Source organism: Nicotiana tabacum, chromosome 23, assembly GCF_000715075.1.
Source record: "Nicotiana tabacum cultivar K326 chromosome 23, ASM71507v2, whole genome shotgun sequence".
NCBI classification, from domain to species: domain Eukaryota; kingdom Viridiplantae; phylum Streptophyta; class Magnoliopsida; order Solanales; family Solanaceae; genus Nicotiana; species Nicotiana tabacum.
Genome location: NC_134102.1, coordinates 128,300,902 through 128,325,523, shown reverse-complemented (window position 1 = coordinate 128,325,523; position 24,622 = coordinate 128,300,902). Strand labels below are relative to the sequence as shown.

General features: G+C 40.8%; 1 protein-coding gene across 1 annotated transcript; it reads left to right on the top strand.

The window, feature by feature from the left end:
- The first annotated feature begins 423 nt into the window (after positions 1–423).
- On the top strand, positions 424–2,870 carry LOC107772581 (subtilisin-like protease). Its single transcript, XM_016592079.2, has one exon. It carries the CDS (start codon positions 461–463, stop codon positions 2,729–2,731), a length of 2,271 nt encoding a protein of 756 aa, XP_016447565.1. The 5' UTR covers positions 424–460; the 3' UTR covers positions 2,732–2,870.
- Positions 2,871–24,622: the final 21,752 nt, after the last annotated feature.

Genomic DNA, 24,622 nt, shown 5'->3' with positions numbered 1-24,622 from the left:
AAAGAAAAAGTCGAGTAGATTCAATATGAAGGTCTAACATTCAAATTGCAGCTACAATAATAAGTGTGTCTTTGCTCCAATGTATGTGAGCAGGATTACCTTGGTACTGTACTTGTGAGTTGAACAAGTTGTCCGGCGAATTAGCAAGTTGACTCGAACATTACTTCTATAGAAAATGTATATTTTTGATTGACTTCTTCGTAAATATGCTGTTGCTATGTCAAGTTCATTATCTAAGATAAGTTAAATAAAATGAAGTTGCTTTAGCGTGTAGATTACCAATTGACTTTCCTTTTTCTATTTAATCCAAGAATATCCATTTCACATAGCTATAATAGCTTCTGACTAGCAAATAAAAAAAGCTTCCAACAACTATATATAGAGTCATAGACTCTTCAAAAATTCCAAAACACTTACCAAAATCCAAACTCATTAGCACAAATAGCAGCTATAAGTTGTCATGGTTCAATACAGGTCAATTCTCACTATAATTGGCATTACTTTTCTCTTCTCTTCATTCACCACTAATGCAAATGAACGCCCTGTTGATGAAAAGCCTAAAGAAAAACAAAGCAATTCACAAGTCTATATTGTTAATTGTGAGTTCCCTGATGGCGATAGGGCAACCGGATATCAAGATTTAGAAAGCTGGTATCTTTCTTTCTTGCCTGCAACAACCTCAGATAGCTCTCGTGAGGCGCCACGATTGATCTATTCCTATCGAAACGTTCTAACAGGTTTTGCAGCTAAGTTATCTCCAGATGATCTTAAGGAAATGGAGAAAAAGGAAGGATTTATTACTGCCCGCCCCGAAAAGCAACTTGATTTGTACACTACACATAGTCTCAATTTCTTGGGATTGCACCAGAACATGGGGTTCTGGAATGACTCAAATTATGGAAAAGGTGTGATCATTGGTGTCATTGACACGGGAATTTTCCCGGACCACCCTTCGTTTAGCGACGAAGGGATGCCCCTACCCCCTGCTAAATGGAAGGGTAAGTGTGAATTTAATGTCCCAAAGTGTAACAACAAGCTCATTGGCGCGAGGTACTTTCAGTCCTCCGGGAACGGGACACCACTGGACGAAGATGGACATGGTACGCACACTGCTAGCACGGCTGCTGGAAATTTTGTGCCAGGTGCTAATATATTTGGGAATGCTAATGGAACTGCAGCGGGCGTTGCACCTCTAGCTCATGTTGCTATTTACAAAGTGTGCTCCCCTACCACTTGTTCTGAAAGTGATATTTTGGCTGCAATGGATATGGCTATTCAAGATGGTGTCGATGTGCTTTCGCTTTCCCTTGGAGGTATTACTTATAATTTCTATGAAGACGTCGTTGCAGTTGGTGCATTTAGTGCAATGGAAAGGGGAATCTTTGTTAGTTGTGCTGCTGGAAATTCAGGACCATCCAGTTTTTCACTTTCTAATGAAGCGCCATGGATTTTAACAGTTGGTGCAAGTACGATAGACAGGAAAATTAAGGCTACTGCTGTGCTTGGAAACAATGAAGAATACGATGGAGAATCAGCTTTTCAACCTAGTGACTTTCCTTCGACACTGTTGCCTCTTGCCTATCCTGGAAACGATGCTAGTGACTCTTATGCAAAATTTTGTACCCCTGATTCGCTGAAAAACATAAACGTCATGGGAAAGATAGTGTTGTGTGAGGTTGGTAATATAACGCGAGTCAATAAAGGAAAAGCAGTGAAGGCGGCTGGTGGTGTTGCCATGATTCTTATGAATACAGAACTCCTAGCCAACACTACATCCGCGGAGGCACATGTCCTTCCGGTGACACACGTTAGCTATGCAGATGGTCTAAAAATCAAAGAGTATATAAACTCAACATTAATCCCTACTGCAACAATAGTATTCAAGGGAACTGTAGTCGGAGATGATCGTGCTCCGGTGGTTGCTGGATTTTCATCCAGAGGTCCAAATTATGCAAGTCCTGGAATTCTAAAACCGGACATTATTGGTCCTGGTGTTAACATCCTAGCAGCTTGGCATATTTCCTTAGAGAATAACATAAACACGAACTCTTATTTCAACATGATTTCAGGTACCTCAATGTCGTGTCCTCATCTCAGTGGTGTTGCAGCACTGCTAAAAAGTGTCCACCCTGATTGGTCTCCAGCTGCAATTAAGTCAGCAATTATGACAACAGCTGATATCTTAAACCTCGGATTGGACTTCATCGAGGATCAAACGTACAATCCAGCTAGTGTCTTGGCTACGGGTTCAGGCCATGTTAATCCGTCAAAAGCAAATGATCCTGGCCTGATATATGACATAGAACCAGTTGACTACGTACCTTATCTATGTGGTTTAAATTACACAGATGTACAAGTTGGGATCATTTTGAATCGCAAAGTTAGATGTTCAGAGATAACTAGCATCTTAGAAGGTGAACTAAATTATCCATCATTTTCGATCCAAGTCAGTGTCAGCTCAACTGCTCAGATATATTCAAGAACTGTGACGAATGTAGGACAAGCCAACTCAATATACAGTGTTGAAATTGATTCACCACTGGGAGTTGATGTGAAAGTTGAGCCAACTACACTTGTTTTTTCAGAGGTGAACCAAAAGTTGAACTATCAAGTGACTTTTACACCTTCGGGTACTATTCCAAGTACCAGCTATAATCAGGGATCTCTAAAATGGATTTCTGACAAACACATTGTTAGGAGTCCAATTGCTGTGAGATTCCTCTTTTTCTAGAAAAAAGGAAATGAAGGAGCTAATCTCAACGACATGCTGATTTTTCATTTGTAATAAAACAACATAAATAGTGTGATGTTAATTTATCAAGTGTTAACTGTAGAGAATGAAAAATAAGCGTAAGAATGATTGACACAAATATCAAGTGTTGACATGCTGGTATAACTTGACACAAATATCAAGTGTTGACACAAATATCAAGTGTTGACATGCTGGTATAACTTGACACAAATCGTAAGAATGAATAGAAATATCAAGTGTTGACTGTAGAGAATGAAAAATAAGCAGAGTTGGGAAGAAGATGATTTATAGATTAAGCAAGATGAATCAATTTATCAAGCTAAAAAAGGGTAATTCTTCAATATAGGATTGTATGATATCTCAGTTACAATGTATGCAAAACCTGCCCCTTCAGAAATAATAATCATCCCCCTTTATAGTGGAGGGATTCTACTTTAGATATAATTAAAATTACATAGTGAGAGACCCATGATAAATCAGCTTTTCCATAATTCCTGCCAGGATTCTCTCCTCTAGTGGGATTGCAACGGCTTTTGTCTATGAGCTCGATATTGACTCGAGCTTGGTATCGACTCGAGCTCTCGATCTTGACTCGAGCTCGATTCTGACTCGGATCCTTGTATTGATTTGGGGTCAGTGTTGGTCAGTCTTCTACCTCATAAGCTCAATAACTTCACTTTGTATCATAGTTTGATTTGGATTCGAGCTCGATAATGATATCGAGCTCGACATTGATCGGTCCCTAGGGCTCGAAGCTTGGTGACTTGACTTCGGACCTCAACCTGATTATGAAGATGCTTCTCCGATCCAAAGTATTACCATTTCGACCAGTTCATACGAAGGACTAACCGATTTTTATCGTATACAGATAGTCCCCTCGTTTCTCGGGAAGGATGTAGCGAGAAACGATATGATTTCTCAACGGCTCGATTAGATATAAGCTGACGTTTACATAGGGATCGATCATGACGCACGTGATATCTGTCCCGTCGGTTTAGTTTTTCAAGGAATTTAATGCGTGTCAGACGGTGGTCGGCTATTATTGAAATTGAACCACCATTGCTATATCTATAAATAACCCCCTTTTTCATTTTTAATCACTTTTACATCTTCAAACTCTAAATTTTCTAACTTCTTTCTCACACTTTCTGAATTCACTCGCAAATCTGTGATTCTTCTCTGCAAAATCTTTCTTTAAAAACACCACATCTCTATTACCTCCTTCTATTTTCAATCTTTAAATCTAGAAATGGTGAAAACATCAAAAATCATTCCTTAGAAAGAAAAAGCTTCTTCTTCACAACCTGCCACCGACAAAACACCGGTGGAGCCACGACCTGAGGAGTGTGTTCCTGGGGCGTGTGTTCTTACCTCTGATTTTAAGGTCGATAAAGGCTCATCGGTTCCCGGCCGACGTGAGCCAGTATCAAGGTATATGTATTCGATAATCGAGAGGCACCTCGAACAGCTAAAGAAAGATTGCAATTGGGAGAACAAAGAAATAGTAATCCCGTCTTCTGAAGAAGATATCACCACTTATGTGAAAGGGTTTTTAAGTGTGTATACTTACCCTTTCACGTTAGGTTCCCTCGATCCTGTTATTATTGATTTCTGCCGTCAATACCAAATAACCCTAGGCCAGATCTATCCTTCGTTTTGGCGGATTGTTATTTTGATCCGTTACTTCGTGAACAAAATCGAGGGGATGCCTTTCACCCTCAATCATCTCATCCGATTGTACTACCCTCGCCTCTTTCGAGGCGGATTAATAAAACTTCAGCGTTGGGCTACTAAGGTTCTGTTCTCGAGTATAGATGAGGATAAGGATCGAGGCTGGATAGGTAGGTTCGTTCGAGTAAAGACTTCGGACCTGATTTCGACTGAAAAGATACCTTTTCCCGAGGAGTGGAACATGAAGCATAAGTGTAATTCTGCTGTTATCTTCTACTATTTTGCCCCTTCATTCCTTTTCTCACCGATGTCCCCCTTTTGTGATACAGCGGTTCCTTTGATGCCCACTGGGTACGGGATCTAGCTTCGACCTCCACATATGCCGAGTGCTTGTGGCGTGATTTGTCAAAGGGCCGATGGGAGGCCAAATATCATGGTGATCCTCTCTCTCGTATCTTTGGTAGTTCGAATGAGATGCTTTCCATATACTTAAATCAATTTTCCTGTATGTAGGTATGGGCAAAGATGCGGTAGAATTAATTTTCCATTCATCGAGAAAGAGGCTTCGGCCTCTGATCCAAAGCTGATGAAGGATAATAAGAGAAAAAGGGCCTCCGCCTCCGAAGATCCAAAATCGAAGATGAGGATGGCTCAAAAGTCGAGGAAGAATACCATTCTTTTGACCGTAGAATCAGTTCTGCGTCTAAGGGATGAAGATGAAAAAGAAGAAGAAGAAGAAGAAGAAAACGACGGGTCCGTGCTGGTGGCCCGAACGAAGAAAATCATCGATGCCTCAAAGGCAGCTGAATCGATGGTGATTTATAAAGCAACGCCTCATACTGAGGAGGTATCGGAGAAAGGTTCAGGCAGAGTCCCCGAACCGTTGGAGATCGAGGATGCTTCCTACCGAAGTCGACAATCGGTGGGTATATCAGAAGAGACCGATCCTGAAGCTCTCCCAACTGAGGAGAACGCCCCAAGTGAGTCGCTTGGGGCAATAGTAATCGGGGACTCGCCCAATCTCCCTACCTTTTCCGAAGGGGCGATTCAGGATGCCCAAGATTTGGGGGTCCTCGAGATAAACCGATCACATGAAGGGGAGGACCCCTTCCGTGATTTGTTTACTGGTGTCGAGGATGTTGCTGGCCCTAGTGATGTGTCAGGCCTTTTCTGTGAAGTGCAACAAGCTCTAAATTGGGTAAGCTCTAACTCCCTTCGTTTATACCACTTTCATGTTTGCTATTCTATTCTAACTTCTTTTCTTCTTTCTTCGTAGGCCGCAGTAGTTCATCGAGAAGCATATTCTCGGTCTCGAGCCGAGCTGCGTCGATACGAGGCCGACCTTCAACTGGTCATGGAAGAGAGGAACTCCCTTAAACTCCTCTTAGGGCAAAGGGGAGAGGAAATCAAAGACCTCCGAGTTGAGTTGGACAAGGCTCACCAGGATCAGATCGATCTGTCCGAGCAGGTAATGATACTATTAAAAGCCTATGGGCTCGATATCGGAACGATGGATAATGTTTTAGTCTCACAGTTGTAGCAGAAACTTGAGATGATCGGGAAACTCTATCAGGAGGTCGATGTGACAAAGGCGGAGTCCTTGAAGTGGAAAGAAAGTATGGACCGCTTTGCTACAGAGAAAGAGACTGTTCGAGCCCAATTATCATCAGCTGAAAACCAACTTCAGAGCATGAAGGGGAAAAGCTCGGTTCAAGCAAGAAGAATAGAGGAGCTCGAGCCGATGCAGATGCATTTGTGGCTGTATATCGGGCTGATGCTGAAGTTGCTCAGGTACAAGCAAAAGAGGCAGCCGAGACCGCCAACACTCGAGCGCATTGGGTTGCTGAACTTGCTAAGTGCCGATCTCGGAGGGATACCCTCGAGGAGATCTATGCTCGAGGTTTCGATCTCGCCGAAGAGATAAAAAAGGCTAAAGAGCTCTAAGTCGATGCTGAAGCCTTGGCTTCCGATGATGACAATGGTGATGCTGATGATGGGAGCAAAAGTGGGTCCGAGAGCGGAAAGGAGCTCGATGGAGAAGAGACTGCCCCCGTAGATAACCAAGAAACCTAGCCCTTAGTTTTCCTTTTGGTTTTCTGTGTAGGGTCCTGTTCGGACATTGTAAACATTCTTGTATATATATATAAAGATCTTTTCTTTTCCCGACTTTCCTCTGTTTTATTCTCTGCCTCATGAAGATTTTGTTTCATTCATGCCTTATGAATATTTTCATAAGGTTTTAGGCAATTCGATCGTATTTGGACCTTGTAGCCTTTATAACTGAGTGAGTGCTTGCTCGAACTCAAAATAAGGTAGACCGTAGGCTTAGTAGTCGAGTGAGTGATTGCTCGAACTCGAAGTGATGTAGCCCATAGACTTAATGGTCGAGTGAGTATTTTCTCGAACTCGAAATAAGAGTAGCCCGTATTCTTAGAAGTCGAGTGAGTATTTGCTCAAACTCGAAGTAATGTAGCCTATAGGCTTTATTGGTCGAGTGAGTATTTGCTCGAACTCGAATTAATACAGCTCGTAAGCTTAATGATCGAGTGAGTGATTTTGAACTCGAACTCGAAGTGATGTAGCCCGTAGGCTTAATGGTCGAGTGAGTATTTGCTCGAAATCGAAATTAGAGTGGCCCGTATTCTTAGTAGTCGAGTGAGTGCTTGCTCGAACTCAAAGTGATGTAGCATGTAGGCTTATGGTCGAGTGAGTGATTTCTCGAACTTGAAGTAAGATAGCCCTTAGGCTTAATAGTCGAGTGAGTGCTTGCTCGAACTCGAAGTGATGCAGCCCGTAGGCTTTATTGGTCGAGTGAGTATTTTCTCGAACTCGAATTAATACAGCTCGTAAGCTTAATGATCGAGTGAGTGGTGATTGCTCGAACTCGAAGTGATATATCCCGTAGGCTTAATGGTCGAGTGAGTATTTTCTCGAACTCAAAATAAGAGTAGCCCGTAGGCTTAGTAGTCGAGTAAGTGCTCGAACTCGAAGTGAGTAATTGCTCGAACTAAAAGTAAGATAGCCCTTAGGCTTAATAGTCGAGTGAGTGATTGCTCGAACTCGAAGTAAGATGGCAGTTAGGCTTAATAGTCGAGTGAGTGGTTGCTCGAACTTGAAGCATTGCAGCCCGTAGGCTTTATGGTGTAAGTTTTTCAAAACTCCTTCGGTAGTGGTCGGCCCTTAAGCCTATTTGAATCATGAAGCAGAACGAAATGTTCAAAAGATGAGTTATCGGTAAAGAGGTCATTATACATGTGTTCGTATTTTACGTCAGGGCTCGAGCAAAACTATGCGTACATGGTTCGTTTTAACCATTTGGCCCTTACACCTTTCCCCATCGAGACCCTGTTTGACATGACTTTGGTATGAAATAACTTTCATGTATCGAACTCGATTTATTCGATGATAAAGCCCTCCAGTATTCGAGGTTGATCGTAAAGAAGTCTTGGATACTATTGAATTGTCCTCAGGTAGCACATAGTTGTTGTCTCGCTAAAAACCTTGCCGAAAAAACCCGGTTGGGATAAAAACCGATCTAAGGAAAAAAGAGTGCAACGTGTACTTTAAAACCTGAGGTTTCGATATTTTTGGTTGAACTCCTGAAATGAGTTAGCGTCGAATATATATAGACGAAAGAAGGGAGAAAATCATACCTTAACAATAATATCGTTTGAGAAGTGATATGTTCCAGTTGTTTGGTAATGGTTCACCATTCATCGTTCCGAGTTTATAAGACCCTCTTCCGATTATTGAGGACTTGATAGGGTCCTTCCCAATTAGGGCCGAGCTTCCCTTCATTAGGATCTTGAGTGTTGGCGATGACCTTCCTTAGGACTAAGTTCCCGATCCTGAAGTGCCAGAGGTTGGTTCTTCTATTGTAGTACCTTTCGATTCGTTGCTTTTGCATAGCCATTCAAACAAGTGCCGCTTCTCATTTTTCATCTAATAATTCGAGGCTAGTACTCATAACCTCGTGGTTTTATTCCTCTGATATACGTCAAAACCTTGCACTGGGTTCTCCGACTTCGACTGCAATTAATGCTTCGGAACCATACACTAAGGAAAATGGAGTTGCCCTCGTACTGGACTTCGATGTTGTTCTATATGCCCAAAGGACTTCGGGCAGAATTTCTCTCCATTTCCCTTTAGCTTCGTTCAACCTTTTCTTCAAGTTTTGGATGACAGTCTTATTTGTCGATTCAGCTTGTCCGTTCCCACTGGGGTGATACGGTGTTGACAATATCCTTTTAATTTTATGGTCTTCGAGAAATTTTGTCACTTTATTGCCGATAAAGTGTTTCCCATTGTCACACATTATTTCGGCGGGTATCTCAAATCGACATACGATGTGATCCCAGATGAAGTGTATAACCTCTTTTTCTCTCACTTTCTCGAACGCCTGTGCTTCATCCTATTTAGAGAAATAGTCAGTCATAAACAAAATGAATTTAGCTTTATCTAGGGCCGATAGTAGAGGGCCGACGATGTCCATTCCCCATTTCATGAATGGCCATGGAGATAGAACTAAGTGAAGTTGTTCTCCGGGCTGATGGATCATCGGTACAAACTTTTGACATTTGTCACATTTTTCGAATAAATTCCTTTACATCTTTGTCCATATCGATCCAATAATATCCTGCTCTGATTATTTTTCAGACTAATGAATCGGCACCGGAATGATTTTCATAAGTATCCTCGTAAATATCACGTGGGATGTAGTCGGTGTCTCCTGGACCTAAACATACTGCCAATGTTCCATCGAATGTCCTTCGGTACAATGTTCCATCTGTATTCAACTTGAATCGAGCAGCTTTGGTTCGCAGGGCCCTCGAATTTTTAGGGTCCGATGGGAGTTTCCCGTTTTTCAAGTATTCAATATACTTATTCCTCCAATCCCAGGTTAAGCTTGTAGAATTTATTTCGGCATGACCTTCTTCGATCACGGACCTCGAGAGTTGAACGACAGTCCCCGAGATGATCTCATCTTCCTCGACCGATGATCCCAAATTTGCAAGTGCATCGGCCTCACTATTTTGTTCTCGAGGTATATGCTGTAAAGTCCATTCTTTGAAATGGTGCAAAGTTACCTGCAGTTTGTCCAAATACCTTTGCATTCTATCCTCTCGAACTTTGAAGGTTTTGTTTGCTTAATTTACCACCAGTAAAGAGTCACACTTGGCTTCAACGACCACTTCTCCCAAGATTTTAGCTAACTCGAGACTTGTAATTATAGCCTCATACTCGGCCTCGTTGTTAGTCAACCTAGTAGTTTTGATAGATTGCCTAATAGTGCTACCCGTAGGCGACTTTAAAATGATGCCTAGCCCGGACCCTTTTAGGTTCAAAGCCCCGTCTGTGAAAAGGGTCCATACCCCCGTTGACATACCCGATTTCAACAAGAGTTATTTTTTGACTTTAGTTACGAGGGTTGGCGTGAAGTCGGCTACGAAGTCCGTTAAAATTTGAGACTTGATAGTTCGATATCGTACCCACTGAGTTCGACGGCCCATTTGGCCAATCGACCGATAGTTCGGGCTTGTGCAAAATATTACGAAGTGGGTAGGTGGTTAACACGCATATGGGGTGACATTAAAAGTATGGTCTTAACTTTCTAGAGGCACTTATCAGTACAAGTGACAATTTTTCTAAGTGTGGATATCTAGTTTCTGCTTCTCCTAAGGTTCGACTTACATAATAAATAGGAAATTGCGTACCTTGCTCTTTTCGAACTAGTACGCCACTTACCGCGATTTCAGCTACCGCCAAGTATAAGTAAAGTTTCTCATCTTCCTTTGGAGTGTGCATCAGTGGTGGGCTCGATAGGTATCGTTTCAATTCCTCTAATGCCTGTTGGCATTCCGGGGTCCAAGTGAAATCGTTCTTCTTTCTGAGCAGAGAGAAAAATCTGTGACTTCGATCTGACGACCTTGAAATGAATCGGCCTAAGGCAGCAATCCGTCCTGTTAGCCTCTGCACGGCTTTTACACTATCCACGATGGTGATGTCTTCGATGGCCTTGATTTTATTGGGGTTGATCTTGATCTCTCGATTCGATACCATGAAGCCAAGAAACTTTCCCGATCCGACCCCGAAAGCACATTTCTCGGGGTTGAGCTTCATGTTGTATTTCTTTAAAATCTCGAATGTTTTCTGCAAATGAGCCAAATGGCCATCTGCACGCAGGGACTTAACTAGCATGTCATCAATATAAACTTTCATTGATTTACCTATTTGTTCCTCGAACATTTTATTTACTAGGCGTTGGTAAGTAGCTCATGCATTTTTTAGCCCGGAGGCCATTACATTATAACAATAGGTTCCGTACTTGGTGATAAACGAAGTCTTTTCTCGGTCCTCCGGGTTCATTTGGATTTGATTGTACCCGGAATAGGCATCGAGAAAAGTAAGGATCTCGTGATCGGCCATGGCATCGATCATACGATCGATGTTAGGCAGTGGAAAAGAATCTTTGAGGCATGCTTTATTTAAATCCTTGTAATCACACACATTCTAAGTTTGTTCCCTTTTTTAGGGACTACAACCACATTGGCTAATCATTCGGGATATTTCACTTTCCGAATGGACCCTATTTTGAGAAGTTTAGTTATCTCGTTCTTTATGAATGTGTGTTTTACCTCGGACTGGGGTCTTCTCTTCTGCTTCACCGCTTTGAACCTAGGGTCCAGGCTTAGCCGATGCGTCGTTATATCCGGTGGGATCCCTGTTATGTCTAAATGGGACCAAGCAAAATAATCTATATTATCAATAAGAAATCAAATAAATGTTTTCCTGAGTTCGGGGGTTAATACCGTTCCCAGGTATACCTTTCGTTCGGGCAGATATTCGATTAGTATGACTTTATCCAGTTCTTCAATCGTAGATTGGGTAGCGTCGGAATCATCGGGGACCATAAAGGATCTTCGGATCCCTTGCTCATCATCTTCATCAATCTTCTGATCTTCTAGTTGGTTCGAAGCTGACGTCTTTGATTGCTATTTGGCATCACGTTCCTCTTTGAGCCCGACCCATTTGTCGATAAAGGTGAGAATATCGGAATTGCTTCTTCGACGACAAATATTTCCCTTGCGGCCGGTTGTTCCTCGTACACTGTTTTGATTCCCTCCGATGTTGAGAATATAAGAACCTGGTGGAAGGTCTAAGGTACAGATCTCATATTGTGAATCCACGACTTTCCAAAAAGGGCGTTGTATCTCATATCGCCTTCTATTACGTGGAACTTTGTTTCCTGGATAGTCCCGACCACGTTTATTGGCAGAATTATCTCGCCTTTGGTAGTTTCACATGCCATATTGAATACGTTTAGAACCAAGGTTGCGGGTACGTCCTGGTCCTGTAGACCGAGATGTTCTACAACCTTCAATCTAATAATGTTGGCCGAGTTACCTGGATCAATTAACACACGCTTAACTTTAGTTTTATTCATAAGTACGGATATTACCAGTGCATCATTGTGAGGTTGCATGACTCATTCTGCATCTTCATCATTAAAGGACAAGGTTCCTATGGGTGCGTAATCCCAAGTTCGAGATCGCTTTTCTCTCATATCCGATGTCTAAGTGTGTTTAAGTACCGGCCCCTGAGGGGTATCGGCGCCACCGATGATTATGTGGATGACGTGTTGTGATTCTTCCTGTTCGTTTTGTTTACCGAAATCCCTGTTTTTGAAATAGTTTTGGCTCTATCGCTTACAAATTTTTGAAGGTGCCCTTTATTGAATAACCGGGCTACCTCCTCTCTTAGTTGCCTGCAATCATCCGTTATGTGCCCATGGGTGCCATGATATTCACACATTTGATTGGGGTTCCTCTGGGCAGGATCGGTCTGCATGGGTCGAGGCCATTTAGTGTCTTTGATGCGTCCGATAGCCGACACGATGGCGGATGCATTGATGCTGAAGTTATACTCCAATAGTCGTGGTGCTTCCTTAGGTGCGGTATGCCTATCGAACCCATTTCTGTTCAACAGTCCCCGAGACCCTTGGCTTCGATCATTTCTCTTTTTGCCTCGTACGGGGTTATGTGAAAGTTCACTACCCTGACGATCTCCATTGTATGACCAGTATCGATCCTTGCTTGACCTTGGTTCTCAATCGGTATCCCTTTTAAAATCGGACCCGGAACCCAACTGGTCATCTTCGACCCTTATTTTAGATTGATATTGATTGTGCACATTGGCCCAATTAATAGCTGGGTATTCAATTAGGTTATGCTTCAGCCGCCGTGAAGCCATCGAGCTTCGTTCGTTCAGACCTTGAGAGAAAGCTTGAACAGCCCAATCGTCTGTGACTGGTGGTAGATCTATCCGTTCCATTTGAAAATGAGATACAAATTCTCTTAGCATCTCGTTATCCTTTTGTCTTACCTTGAATAGGTCCGACTTCCGGGTCTCGACTTTTATGGCCCCGGCATGTGCTTTTACAAAACAATCTGCAAGCATAGCAAAATAATAAATAGAGTTAGATGGTAAATTATGATACCATATTATTGCCCCCTTCGACAGGGTTTCACCAAATTTTTTCAATAATACAGATTCGATCTCATCATCTTCTAGATCGTTTCCTTTAATAGAACATCTGTAAGAGGTGACATGTTCGTTGGGGTCGGTCGTCCCATTATACTTCGGAATTTTGGGCATGCAAAACTTCTTTGGGATTGGTTTAGGGGCCGCGCTCGGGGGGGAAAGGCTTCTGTTCGAATTTTTTGGAATCTAAGCCTTTCAATATCGGGGGTGCCCCCGGGATCTGATCAACCCTGGAGTTGTACGTTTCCATATTTTTGTTGTTTTCTTCGATCCTCTTTTCTCCTGATTCTATTTGTTTTGTCAGTTCTTCGAACATCTTAACAATTTCGGGATTAGTCCCCGATTCTTGCTCATTTCATCTTACTATAGCTGGATCCGTTATATGGGTGATTTCTCGGGGTGGACTGGGTTCCAGTATGCTCGGTACCTGTGTTTGACTCTGCAACTGAGCTATCGCTACCTGTTGAGCTTGCAACATTTCAAAAATCATACGTAAGCTGATTCTGTTTCCCTCAACGTTTTTGGGTGTCTCGAGGTGCAGAACGAGTACCACCATGAATGCTATTTTCAGGCTCAGAATGTTGGTTTTTCTCAATAGCCACATGCGAATTAACTTCTAATGGCACTTTGACTCGGGCCCCAACGGCATTGACAAGCGGCCGTTCGGCCCTGGTTGTCAAGTTATTGTTTTCTCCTTGAAGGCCAGCTTCGTTGTTGATAGGTAAGGCCATTAATTCAGAGTTCGTTGTTGCTAATTCGAAATCAAAGATACTTTTAATGACAAGTGTAAGAGGGTGCGTTTAGCAGATTCGTACCAAAATAACCACTGTTATCCTTAGTCCCACGATGGGTGCCAAACTGTTTACCAGAAAAACGGATAGAGTTGAATTTGTACGTAGTTCTAAGGGTATGTGGTATAACTTGACACAAACCATAAGAATGAATAAAAATATCAAGTGTTGACTATAGAGAATGAAAAATAAGCAGAGTTGGGAAGAAGATGATTTATCGATTAAGCAAGATGAATCAATTTATCAAGCTAAAAAAGGGTAATTCTTCAATATAGGATTGTATGATATCTCAGTTACAATGTATGCAAAACTTGCCCCTTCAGAAATAATAACCATCCCCCTTTATAGTGGAGGGATCCTACTTTAGATATAATTAAAAATACATAGTGAGAGACCCATGATAAATCAACTTTTCCATAATTTCTGTCAGGATTCTCTCCTCTAGTGGGATTGCAATGGCTCTTGTCTATGAGCTCGATATTGACTCGAGCTTGGTATCGACTCGAGCTCTCGATCTTGGCTCGAGCTTTCGATCTTGACTCGAGCTCGATTCTGTCTCGGATCCTTGTATTGATTCGGGGTCAGTGTTGGTCGGTCTCCTGCCTCATAAGCTCGATAACTTCACTTTGCATCATAGTTCGATTGGATTCGAGCTCGATAATGATATCGAGCTCGACATTAATCGATCCCTAGGGCTCGAAGCTTGGTGACCTGACTTCGGACCTCAACCTAATTATGAAGATGCTTCTCCGATCCAATGTATTACCATTTCGACCAGTTCGTACGAAGGACTAATCGGTTTTTACCGTATACAAATGTAAATGTATCTTCTTCTCTTTCTTTTTTATTTGGTAATCTCCTGTTTTATTTTGGAGAAATTTCACATAAGAACAACTGGGCTCACTACTTTTCAATTTTATAGCCCATATTTCAATTACAACCAACTAGCCCAAAATTAATAGGTTAAGAATCAACATCCAACTCCAATAGGTAGATTGCTCAAGCTTTTAAGTTAATTTTCGAATCAGTAACTGTGACTCAAATATTAGTTAAACAAACCAAATCCATTTGGGTGGTGAAAATTAGATTTTTAACAAGCTTAAATATGTGGATTTAAATTTCGAATTTGATTTTGTGAGAAATTTGGAGTGGGTGTTATTTAGACTTGTTAGAAATAGTATAAGGAGGTTGTATATAAAATTTGAAGTCATTTAATGGAGATTTGGACTGGTTTTGAACAAGAATTGCAACTGAAAATCGTAAAAGAAGTTTGTTTACAGACGCTTGTATAAAGGTGTATAATAGTGCATATTATGATGTTTTGAGTTTGTTAGTTGTTTGGATTGAGTGTTGTTCCAATTGGTTGAAAATATCAAATGGAGATCAAAATTTAAATTTGAAGCTATGAGAACACGAATTTAACTCCATACCATTTAGGAACAATGGTTGTACGAACACAGATTTTGAATTTGCTAGTGCTTTCAAAATATGCACAATATGGGCTAAGTCGGGTAAAACTTAAAAACATGTGCTGATAGGTTATATGTATATCCTTGTTATGTTTTGATGATCTGACAAACTTACTGTCAAGAACCATATAAGGAACCTGTTACATATTCTCAAAACCTTAAGACAAAGGTTCCAGCCTGGGATATGGTTCAACTCTTTAGAGTCAAAGGAATAACAGAGGGAACAGATAGCTACCACTTCCCGAAGAAACTGCACAAGTCAACTATCCCAGTTGTAAAGTTGATGCATGCACATGCTACAGTGTAGCACAGTGCAACAGTCATGTCACAACCCAAACCGATGGGCCGCGACGGGCACCCGGTACCTTACTCAATCAAGTACCAACATAACGTATCTTTTCATATCATGCTATCATAAATAACTGAGCCGGAAAGACTGCCGTGAGATAAGTAGAATACAACATCCAATAACAACTTATACATAAGACATACGGGCCTATAAGACCAAAATAACTACTCGTACACTGAACATAGGCCGATAAAGGCAAACAATATTTAACGTACATGACATTTGTCTACAAGGATCTAAGAATACATAATTGTCATAAAGGTCGAGACAGAGTCCCGCCATACCAAACAATACACGTCTAAATCATACTGACTAAATAAGAAACTCCGGAGCAAATAAAGCGCACCAACATCTTCCGCTGAGCTGATAGCCTACTTGGAGGGCTCTCGACCTGTCTATCGGGACCTGCGGGCATGAAACGCAGCATCCCTAGGCAAACGGGATGTCAGTACAAATAATGTACTGAGTATTTAAGGAATGAAAATCAGTAAATAATAGACATGAGAGAAACATAGAGTAAAAGACTCGACATGTAAGTCTGAGTAACTCTGTAAATCATGAAATACTTATAGTGCCATGCATATGCGTATGAATGTCATGTCGTGCATAGGTACATGTGTTCATAACATCATCAAACCTATGAGGACATCCCATCATATCATCTCGGCCACTGTGGGCAAAATCATTAACGTATAACAGCTGATCAGTTGGTGGTGCATATATAACACCGTAACCTTTTTTCATATCCCATATACGTATATATACATATATACACGTATATAATGCCATCTAGTCATGAGTCAATTTACATGTATAAATGAATGAAATGCATATGAAATACGTCAATAAAATCTCTCGAAACATCATAGGACCATTATACCTTTGATTAATGTCATAAAATAAATTTATCAACTTATGTATTTTCTGAGACCCATGAACAGATGATAGAATAATAAGACACATGGGAAATCAAGAATATAGACACCCCTAGTATTTCTATGAATACAGTCATTTATGAAAGTTGCGTATTTTGCTCATTTCATTTGTATCATTTGGATCATGTCAAAAGAAAGAAGGGATAACCTTAACATACCTGAGTCGATTCTCTTGACAATCCTCTAACACACGTTAATTGCGACAAAATACGGAACAAGTCGTATGAAAAGCTCGAAGCAATAACGTTGCTATGCAAAGATAATCTTGGCTGAAACTTTTCCTTAAGTGATTAGCAGTAACGTTTCTATACAAGGAAGTCTTGGTTGAAGCTCTTATCTTGATTATGTGACTTATGTTTGTAACATGCAAACATTTACGTTTGAATGCATATAAGAATGGGTTTGTGACTTATGTTTCTTAAGAATGGATATGACTCACGTTATATGTGTCTTTCCTTTATTAAGTGGAAATGACTCACATTCTTAAGACTTGCCACATAACATAGTGACTTAAGAGTCACAATTCTTGGATTGGTTTGCTGCCACGTGGGGAATGTTTTGTCTTAACCACATTCTTTAATTAATCACCCACAAATCCTTAATTAACTAGGTAATGTCCCATTACCCAATAATTAACCAATTACCCATATAATAAGAATTATCGCAAATTACTACTCACTTTTAATACACTGTATACATCTTACTATCATGGCCATGTGGTACCTTGTATGATACTAGTCCATAAATACAGAGTATTTTAGATCGGGCCGTATTTTATCCCAAAATGTCAAACTTCGACAGAATTCTTTTTCTTCGATTTGCTCACCCTCCCACCTTCACGAATTTATTCATCACTTATTTGAAATAGCATAATGCTTATAATATTAAAATAATATCATTCCCGAACTTCCATCAATTTACTTATGGCGTACTTTCACGTACGAAAATATGAGGTGTAACAAGTCAACTTTATGGGGAGTGTCTTTTACCTACCTTGCTTACATCATCCTAGTGATGTCACAAATGCATTATTAACATTAAGGAAGGTAAAACAAATGACTCGAACACTTAGAGAATTTGCAAAAAAAAAAATACTTTGTGTGATTGATCATTAAGAAAACGATTCTCAAGTGCACCAAGAACAAAAGAACAACACTGCTACGGATCAGTTCCCCATATTAAGTTATTGTATGTCCTTAGTTGAGTTGTAACTTTATAATAGTTCTTCAATTGTAATTCCTACTTAGCTTGTTTAGAAGCATTCCGTAGGAAACCCTTTGTAAATCATAAACCCTTGTGTTTGTGTCTTGGCTAGAGTTAGTTGAGTTGTAAAGTCTTTGTAATAGAGTTATTACAAAGTGGTTTGTAATAGTATGTTACAAGTTAGTGAGGGATTAAGAGGTTAATTCCTAGGTTGCATAGGTTGTAATATGAAAGTTGCTCAGTAGTGAAGTTGAAATCCTACAAGGGTAGGTCGTGGTTTTTAATCCCGTTGAGCTGAGAATTTTTCACGTAAAAACTCTCAGTGTTATTTACTTTCTGTTGTGTTCGTGTAATCTGTGAAAACTAATAGAGAACTTGGTTCTCTATATAGTTTGGTGGACCCTCGAATTCTATTAATTGGTATCAGAGCAGGTTTTTTCTATCAGGCTAACACCTAGAAAGGATCCTCATGGCCGCTCCACCAAACTTCGAAGAAGGCCAGTCTACTTACAGACCACCTAGGTTCAACGGACAGTATTATGGATGGTGTAAGACTAGGATGCACAATTTCATCATGGCTGAAGATTCAGAGCTATGGGATGTTATCTGTGATGGACCCTTTGTTCCTACCAAGAATTTTGGCGACCCAGCTGTAGCCATTCCCAAGACAAGGAAGAAATTCAATGACGCTGATCGAAAGGCCGTAGAAAAGAATTTTCGTGCGAAGAAAATTCTTATTTGTGGCATTGGTCCGGATGAATACAACAAGATATCGGCATGCCAGTCAGCCAAGGAAATCTGGGAAGCCCTTCAGACAGTTCACGAAGGAACAACACAGGTTAAGAAATCCAAGATCGATATGCTCACAATTGAATACCAAAACCCATGAGTGTCACACCCTAAAATCGAGGAGCGCGACCGGCGCTCAATCGAGTGAACCCGACCGAGCAAGCCTATTAGATTCCTTCTACCCAAACTCATTCATGAATAAAGAGAATATATGTTTTCCTTAATTAAACAATAAAGTGGCCATGTCTGCAATTACCAATTTCTTACCATAAGTTTCACCATTTTTAAAGTCTCAAATGGACAAGTAATACAACCACAACATAGCTTAGTTTGTCTTTCCAAGCACCAATACACAACCCACACTATGTCTACGGAGCCTCTATAGATGAAGAAGAGTACAATGATAAAGCCGGCAACAAGGCCCCGGCTATACCTCAAACCGAATACACAAAGTACAAAGCAATACATGACCCCGTGATGAAGTGGGGCTCACCAAGTCAGCTGGGAAGAAGGTGTACTGCTATCACTAATTAATGTCTCCTACTGTGGAACCACCTGCATCCATTTAGAGATGTAGTGCCCCCGGCAAAAGGGACGTTAGTACCATCGAATAGTACTAGTATGAAAACTAAACACCAATTTAAGAATTTAGAAATACAAGATAATTATGATGAACCAGTGCGGCAATAGAATAATATAGATAACTGTCTCAATCATAGCAAGCTTATTAAAAGTCTATCATCAACATTTATAGGATTTAAGATGAGATCCTCTATAACCATCTTTACACAAAGCGGCCTCGCCACCTCACCCGATGTATGCAGGTGGAGGTGTACGTACAATACCATAACTTTAATCAAGCGGCCCTGCCGCCTCACCTCAATGTATGCGAGTGGATATATAACCACAGTACCAAGAACCTACACAAAGCGGCTATGCCGCCTCACCCCAATGTATACGGGTGGTGGTGCCACAACAATACCAAAACCATACACAAAGCGGTCATACCGCCTCACCCCAATGTAAGCGGGTGGAGGTGCAGCCCATTATATTATAATCCCTACACAAAGCGGTCATGCCGCCTCAACCCAATATATATGCGGGTGGAGGTGTATCACAATCACAATCTCTATATCATAATCCCCACACAAAGCGGTCATGCCACCTCACCCCCAATGTATGCGGGTGGAGGTGTATCACAATCACAATCTCTACACAACTTGGCATAATACCTTTTACATAAATCATGACTAGAAATTATAACATGTGGATATGTAATCCATAGTTTGGGACACATTCTCAATTTATAATGCAATATGATAAGAGCATTTGAAATACGAATTGAACATATATCTTCATCACAAAACTTATCGGAATAATCGATTTATAATCAACATCTCGGAACTTACAAGGATAATGAGAATTCCAACTCTTAAAGAAGTGTTTAGCCAACATACCTCAATTGAGCTTCCTTGCACTCTAAATGTTCCGGAATTATTAGCAACTTCAATCTATTTTAGAAATATAACAAATTAAATCAAAATTAGGAAGATGATCATGGTTCTAGCTCATTTGAGCATTTTATCAAACACTAGGTGTGCACAAGGTTTCAAGGCCCTTTTTATGGAGGATTTCATCATCCCACAACCCAATCTTTATCATTTTTAGCTCAACAATCTTCCTACATCCTTTGATAACACATGCATGTAAAATAACCAATCCTCTTGCCCAGAAATTATCTTTCCTATTATACATTTCTACATAAAATTCGAAATTGAGGGTTAGGGTGTAGAATCTTACATCTAGGATGAAGACCTAGTGAGTTTCCTTTCTTAATCTTCCAAAACTTGGGCAAGAATTGAAGGACAAATATTGGAGAATACCTTCTCACTTTAGGGCACCATCTCTCACTCTAAAATGTCAGATAATAGCTCAAAAATGACCCAAAGATTGTATTTAACGAAATAGGGTCGGGTTTTAAAAACCCAAAATGGAGCTCCGGAACAAGGTATGCGATCGCATAACCGATATGCGGACCGCATATCGGTCGCATAGTTGGTTACACAATAGCCAAAAGAATTGTTTGTGTATGCGGTCACTATGCGGTCCGCATAACTATTATGCGGTCGCATAATGCACCGCATAACAGTTATGCGGTCGCATAGTCGACCGCATAGTTGCTTCCAACTGACCAATTAACTGCCTCACTCTGTGGCCATTATGCGGTCTGTAAAGTGATTCTGCGGTCGCATAATAGACCACAGAAATGCACTTTTTCGCCAAAAATTATCCTTTTCATTCCCGTGCATTTTTCAACCCAAAAAGTCCGAGTCCTCAAACACGTAAGCCTAGTCCGGCACCATGAAACATTATTTTCTTTGTAAATTTTACCAGGCCTTACACTAAAGTATTTTGAATTTTTTCGGGGTGTTACATTCTCCCCCGCTTAGGATCATTCATCCTCAAATGAGGGTAAAAATCCGTCATTAGCATCTTATGCAACTGAGTTTGTTTTATACAACAAACTAGCAATCCCAAATTTAATTAACTCCCTAAATTTCCAAAATTTTTGCCAGAGTTTTCTTTGTAACTAGGCCTATCCACCTGTCAGAGAGCCCCAGAAATACATCCTAACAGCATATACATAGTCCAACAACGTAACATACTACAAAACAACACCAACTGTGGCCTCACAAGCAATTATATTACCAGAATGGAACACCCATAACACTAAATGTACAAGTCATACATATTTCATAGGAATATCCCTTAGCATTTTCATAAGGCACAATTCATAATTACATGGTTATTCAAATAAATAAGGATATTTTTTCTTCATTTCTTCTTCGGCCTCCCAAGTAGCCTCTTCAACCTGTTGGTTTTGCCATAGCACTTTCACGGATGCAATTTTTTTGTTTCTCAACTTTCGGACTTGCCGATCAATAATAGAAACTGGAATCTCTTCATAAGTCAATTCTTCATTTACCTCAATAGTCTCAACCGGAACAATGATTGTCCGGTCTCCAACTACTTTCTTTAACATAGACACATGAAACACCAGATGTACTAATGACATCTCAGGTGGTAGCTCATTCTTGTATGCTACCTCACCGATCCTCTGAATGATTTTGTACGGTCCGACATACCTCAGACTCAATTTCCCTTTTTTACCAAATCGCATTACACCCTTCATGGGTGAAACTTTCAAAAATACCCAATCATCTTCTTTGAATTCCAAATCTCTACGATGAACATCCGAATAGGATTCTTGACGAGTCTGAGCAGTCTTCAATCGCTCCTTAATGGTTTTAACTTTTTCCATAGCCTGATGCACGAGGTCCGGCCCTATCAACTCTGCTTCCCCAATTTTGAACCACCCAATGGGAGATCTACATCTCCTACCATATAAAGCCTCGAACGATGCCATTTGAATGCTAGCATGATAACTATTGTTATATGCAAATTCTATGAGTGGTAAATGATTATCCTAGCTACCTTTGAAGTCTATAACATAAGCGCGCAACATATCCTCAAGCGTCTGAATAGTCCGCTCTGCCTGCCCGTCAGTCTACGGGTGAAAGGTTGTACTAAGATTCACTTGAGTACCCAAACCTTGTTGAAATTTCTTCCAAAAATTAGCAGTGAATTGTGCCCCCAATCAGAAATGATGGAAACTGGTGTGCCATGCAACTTGACTATTTCTTTGATATACAACTGAGCATACTGCTTCACTGTGTCGGTAGACTTAACCGGCAAAAAGTGTGCTGATTTCGTGAGTCGATCCACAATCACCCAAATTGAGTCAAACTTGCGCGGAGTGCGCGGTAATCCTACCACAAAGTCCATATTAAACATTTCCCACTTTCACATTGGAATTTCTATGTTTTGTGCCAACCCACCGGGCCTTTGGTGTTCGTCCTTCACTTGCTGACAGTTCGGACATCTTGCTACAAAGTCCGACACATTCCTTTTCATATCATTCCACCAATAGACTTCCTTAAGATCATGATACATTTTTGTAGAACCTGGGTGCACGGAATACCTAGTAGTGTGAGCTTCAGTCAAAATTCTTTCACGGAGACCATCCACATTTGGAACACATAGTCGCCCTTGGTACCTTAGTGTACCATCATCCATGCCAAGAGAAAAGGCCATGGTATTATGTTTATTAATCCTCTCTTTCAATTGCACCAACAATGGATCATTGTATTGCTTCTCTTTGACTTTCACAACAAGCGATGATGCAACCCTATTTTGCACCATTACCCCGCCTTCACTAGAGTTCGTAAGATGAACTCCCAAACTAGCTAATCGGTAAACTTCTTTGGCCAATGGCCTTTGATATGCCTCCAAGTGTGCTAAGCTACCCATAGATTTTTGGCTAAGAACATCCGCCACAACATTAGCCTTCCCCGGATGGTATAAAATATCAATGTCATAATCCTTGAGTAATTCAAGCCATCTTCTCTGCCTTATATTCAATTCCTTCTGTTTGAAAATATATTGAAGGCTCTTATGGTCCGTGAATATATTCACATGGACCCCATATAAATAATGACGCCAAATTTTCAATGCAAATACCACTGCCACAAGTTCTAAATCATGTGTTGGATAGTTCTTTTCATGATTCTTTAGTTGCCTAGAAGCATAAGCTATCACCTTCCCATGTTGCATTAATACACACCCAAGCCCGATTCTTGAAGCATCACAATATACCACAAATCCATCTATACCTTCTGGTAGAGTCAACACCGGCGCCGTAGTCAATCTTGCTTTTAATTCCTGGAAACTCCTTTCACAAGCATCTGGCCATTGGAACTTAATTGCCTTCTGCTTCAATTTAGTCAATGGAGAGGCAAGAGTAGAAAACCCCTCCACAAACTTTCTGTAATACCCAGCTAAGCCTAAGAAACTGCGAATCTCTGTTGGAGTCGTAGGCCTCGGCCAATTCTTCACAACTGAAATTTTCTGAGGATCAACCTTAATTCCCTCACTAAAAACTACATGACCCAAGAATATGACTGATTCAAGCCAAAATTCACACTTTGAAAACTTTGCATATAACTGGTGCTGATGCAGAGTTTGCAGAACTACCGTGAGATAATCGGCATGATCTTCTCGACTTTGTGAATATATAAGAATATCGTCAATAAACACTATCACAAAAGAGTCGAGGAATGGCTTAAAAACTCGATTCATAAGATCCATGAAGGCTGCCGGGGCATTTGTTAGCCTAAAAGACATCACCAAAAATTCAAAATGCCCATACCGGTTCCTAAAAGTTGTTTTCAGAATATCCCGCTCCCTGATCTTCAATTGGTGATACCCGGATCATAAATCAATTTTGGAGAAGTACCTTGCACCTTGCAATTGATCAAACAAGTCATCTATCCTTGGCAGTGGGTACTTATTCTTGATTGTGACCTTATTAAGCTGTCGATAGTCAATACACATACGTAGTGACCCATCTTTCTTTCTTACAAAGAGAACAGCTGTGCCCCAAGGTGACACACTAGGTCGGATGAAACCCTTTTCTAACAAATCTTTCAATTGTTCCTTTAGCTCCTTCAATTCTGTCGGTGCCATTCTGTAGGGTGGAATAGATATAAGACGTGTGTCTGGCATCACATCAATCCCAAAATCAATCTCCCTGTCTGGTGGGATCCCAGGGAGTTCATCCGGAAAGACTCCCGGAAGTTCATTCACAACAAGCACGGACTCAAGTGTAGCTGCATCGGCATCGGTGTCTGTAACCCGGACCAAATGGTAAATACATCCCTTGTTGATCATCTTTATGGCCTTAAGGTAAGAAATAAACCTACCCTTCGGCACTACATCATCACCCTTCCACTCAATAACTGGCTCATTTGAAAATTCGAACCTAACAGTTCTGGTTCGGCAATCAAGCTTGGCAAAACATAAATAAAGCCAATCCATCCCCATTATCACATCAAAATCGACCATTCTCAATTCAATAAGATCGGCCACGGTGTCCCGACCACGCAACGTGACAAAACAATCCCTATAAACCCACGTGGCCAAAATAAACTCACCAACCGGAGTAGATACAAATAACGGCTCATGAAGCTGTTTTGGTTCTATCCCAAATTCCATAGCAACAT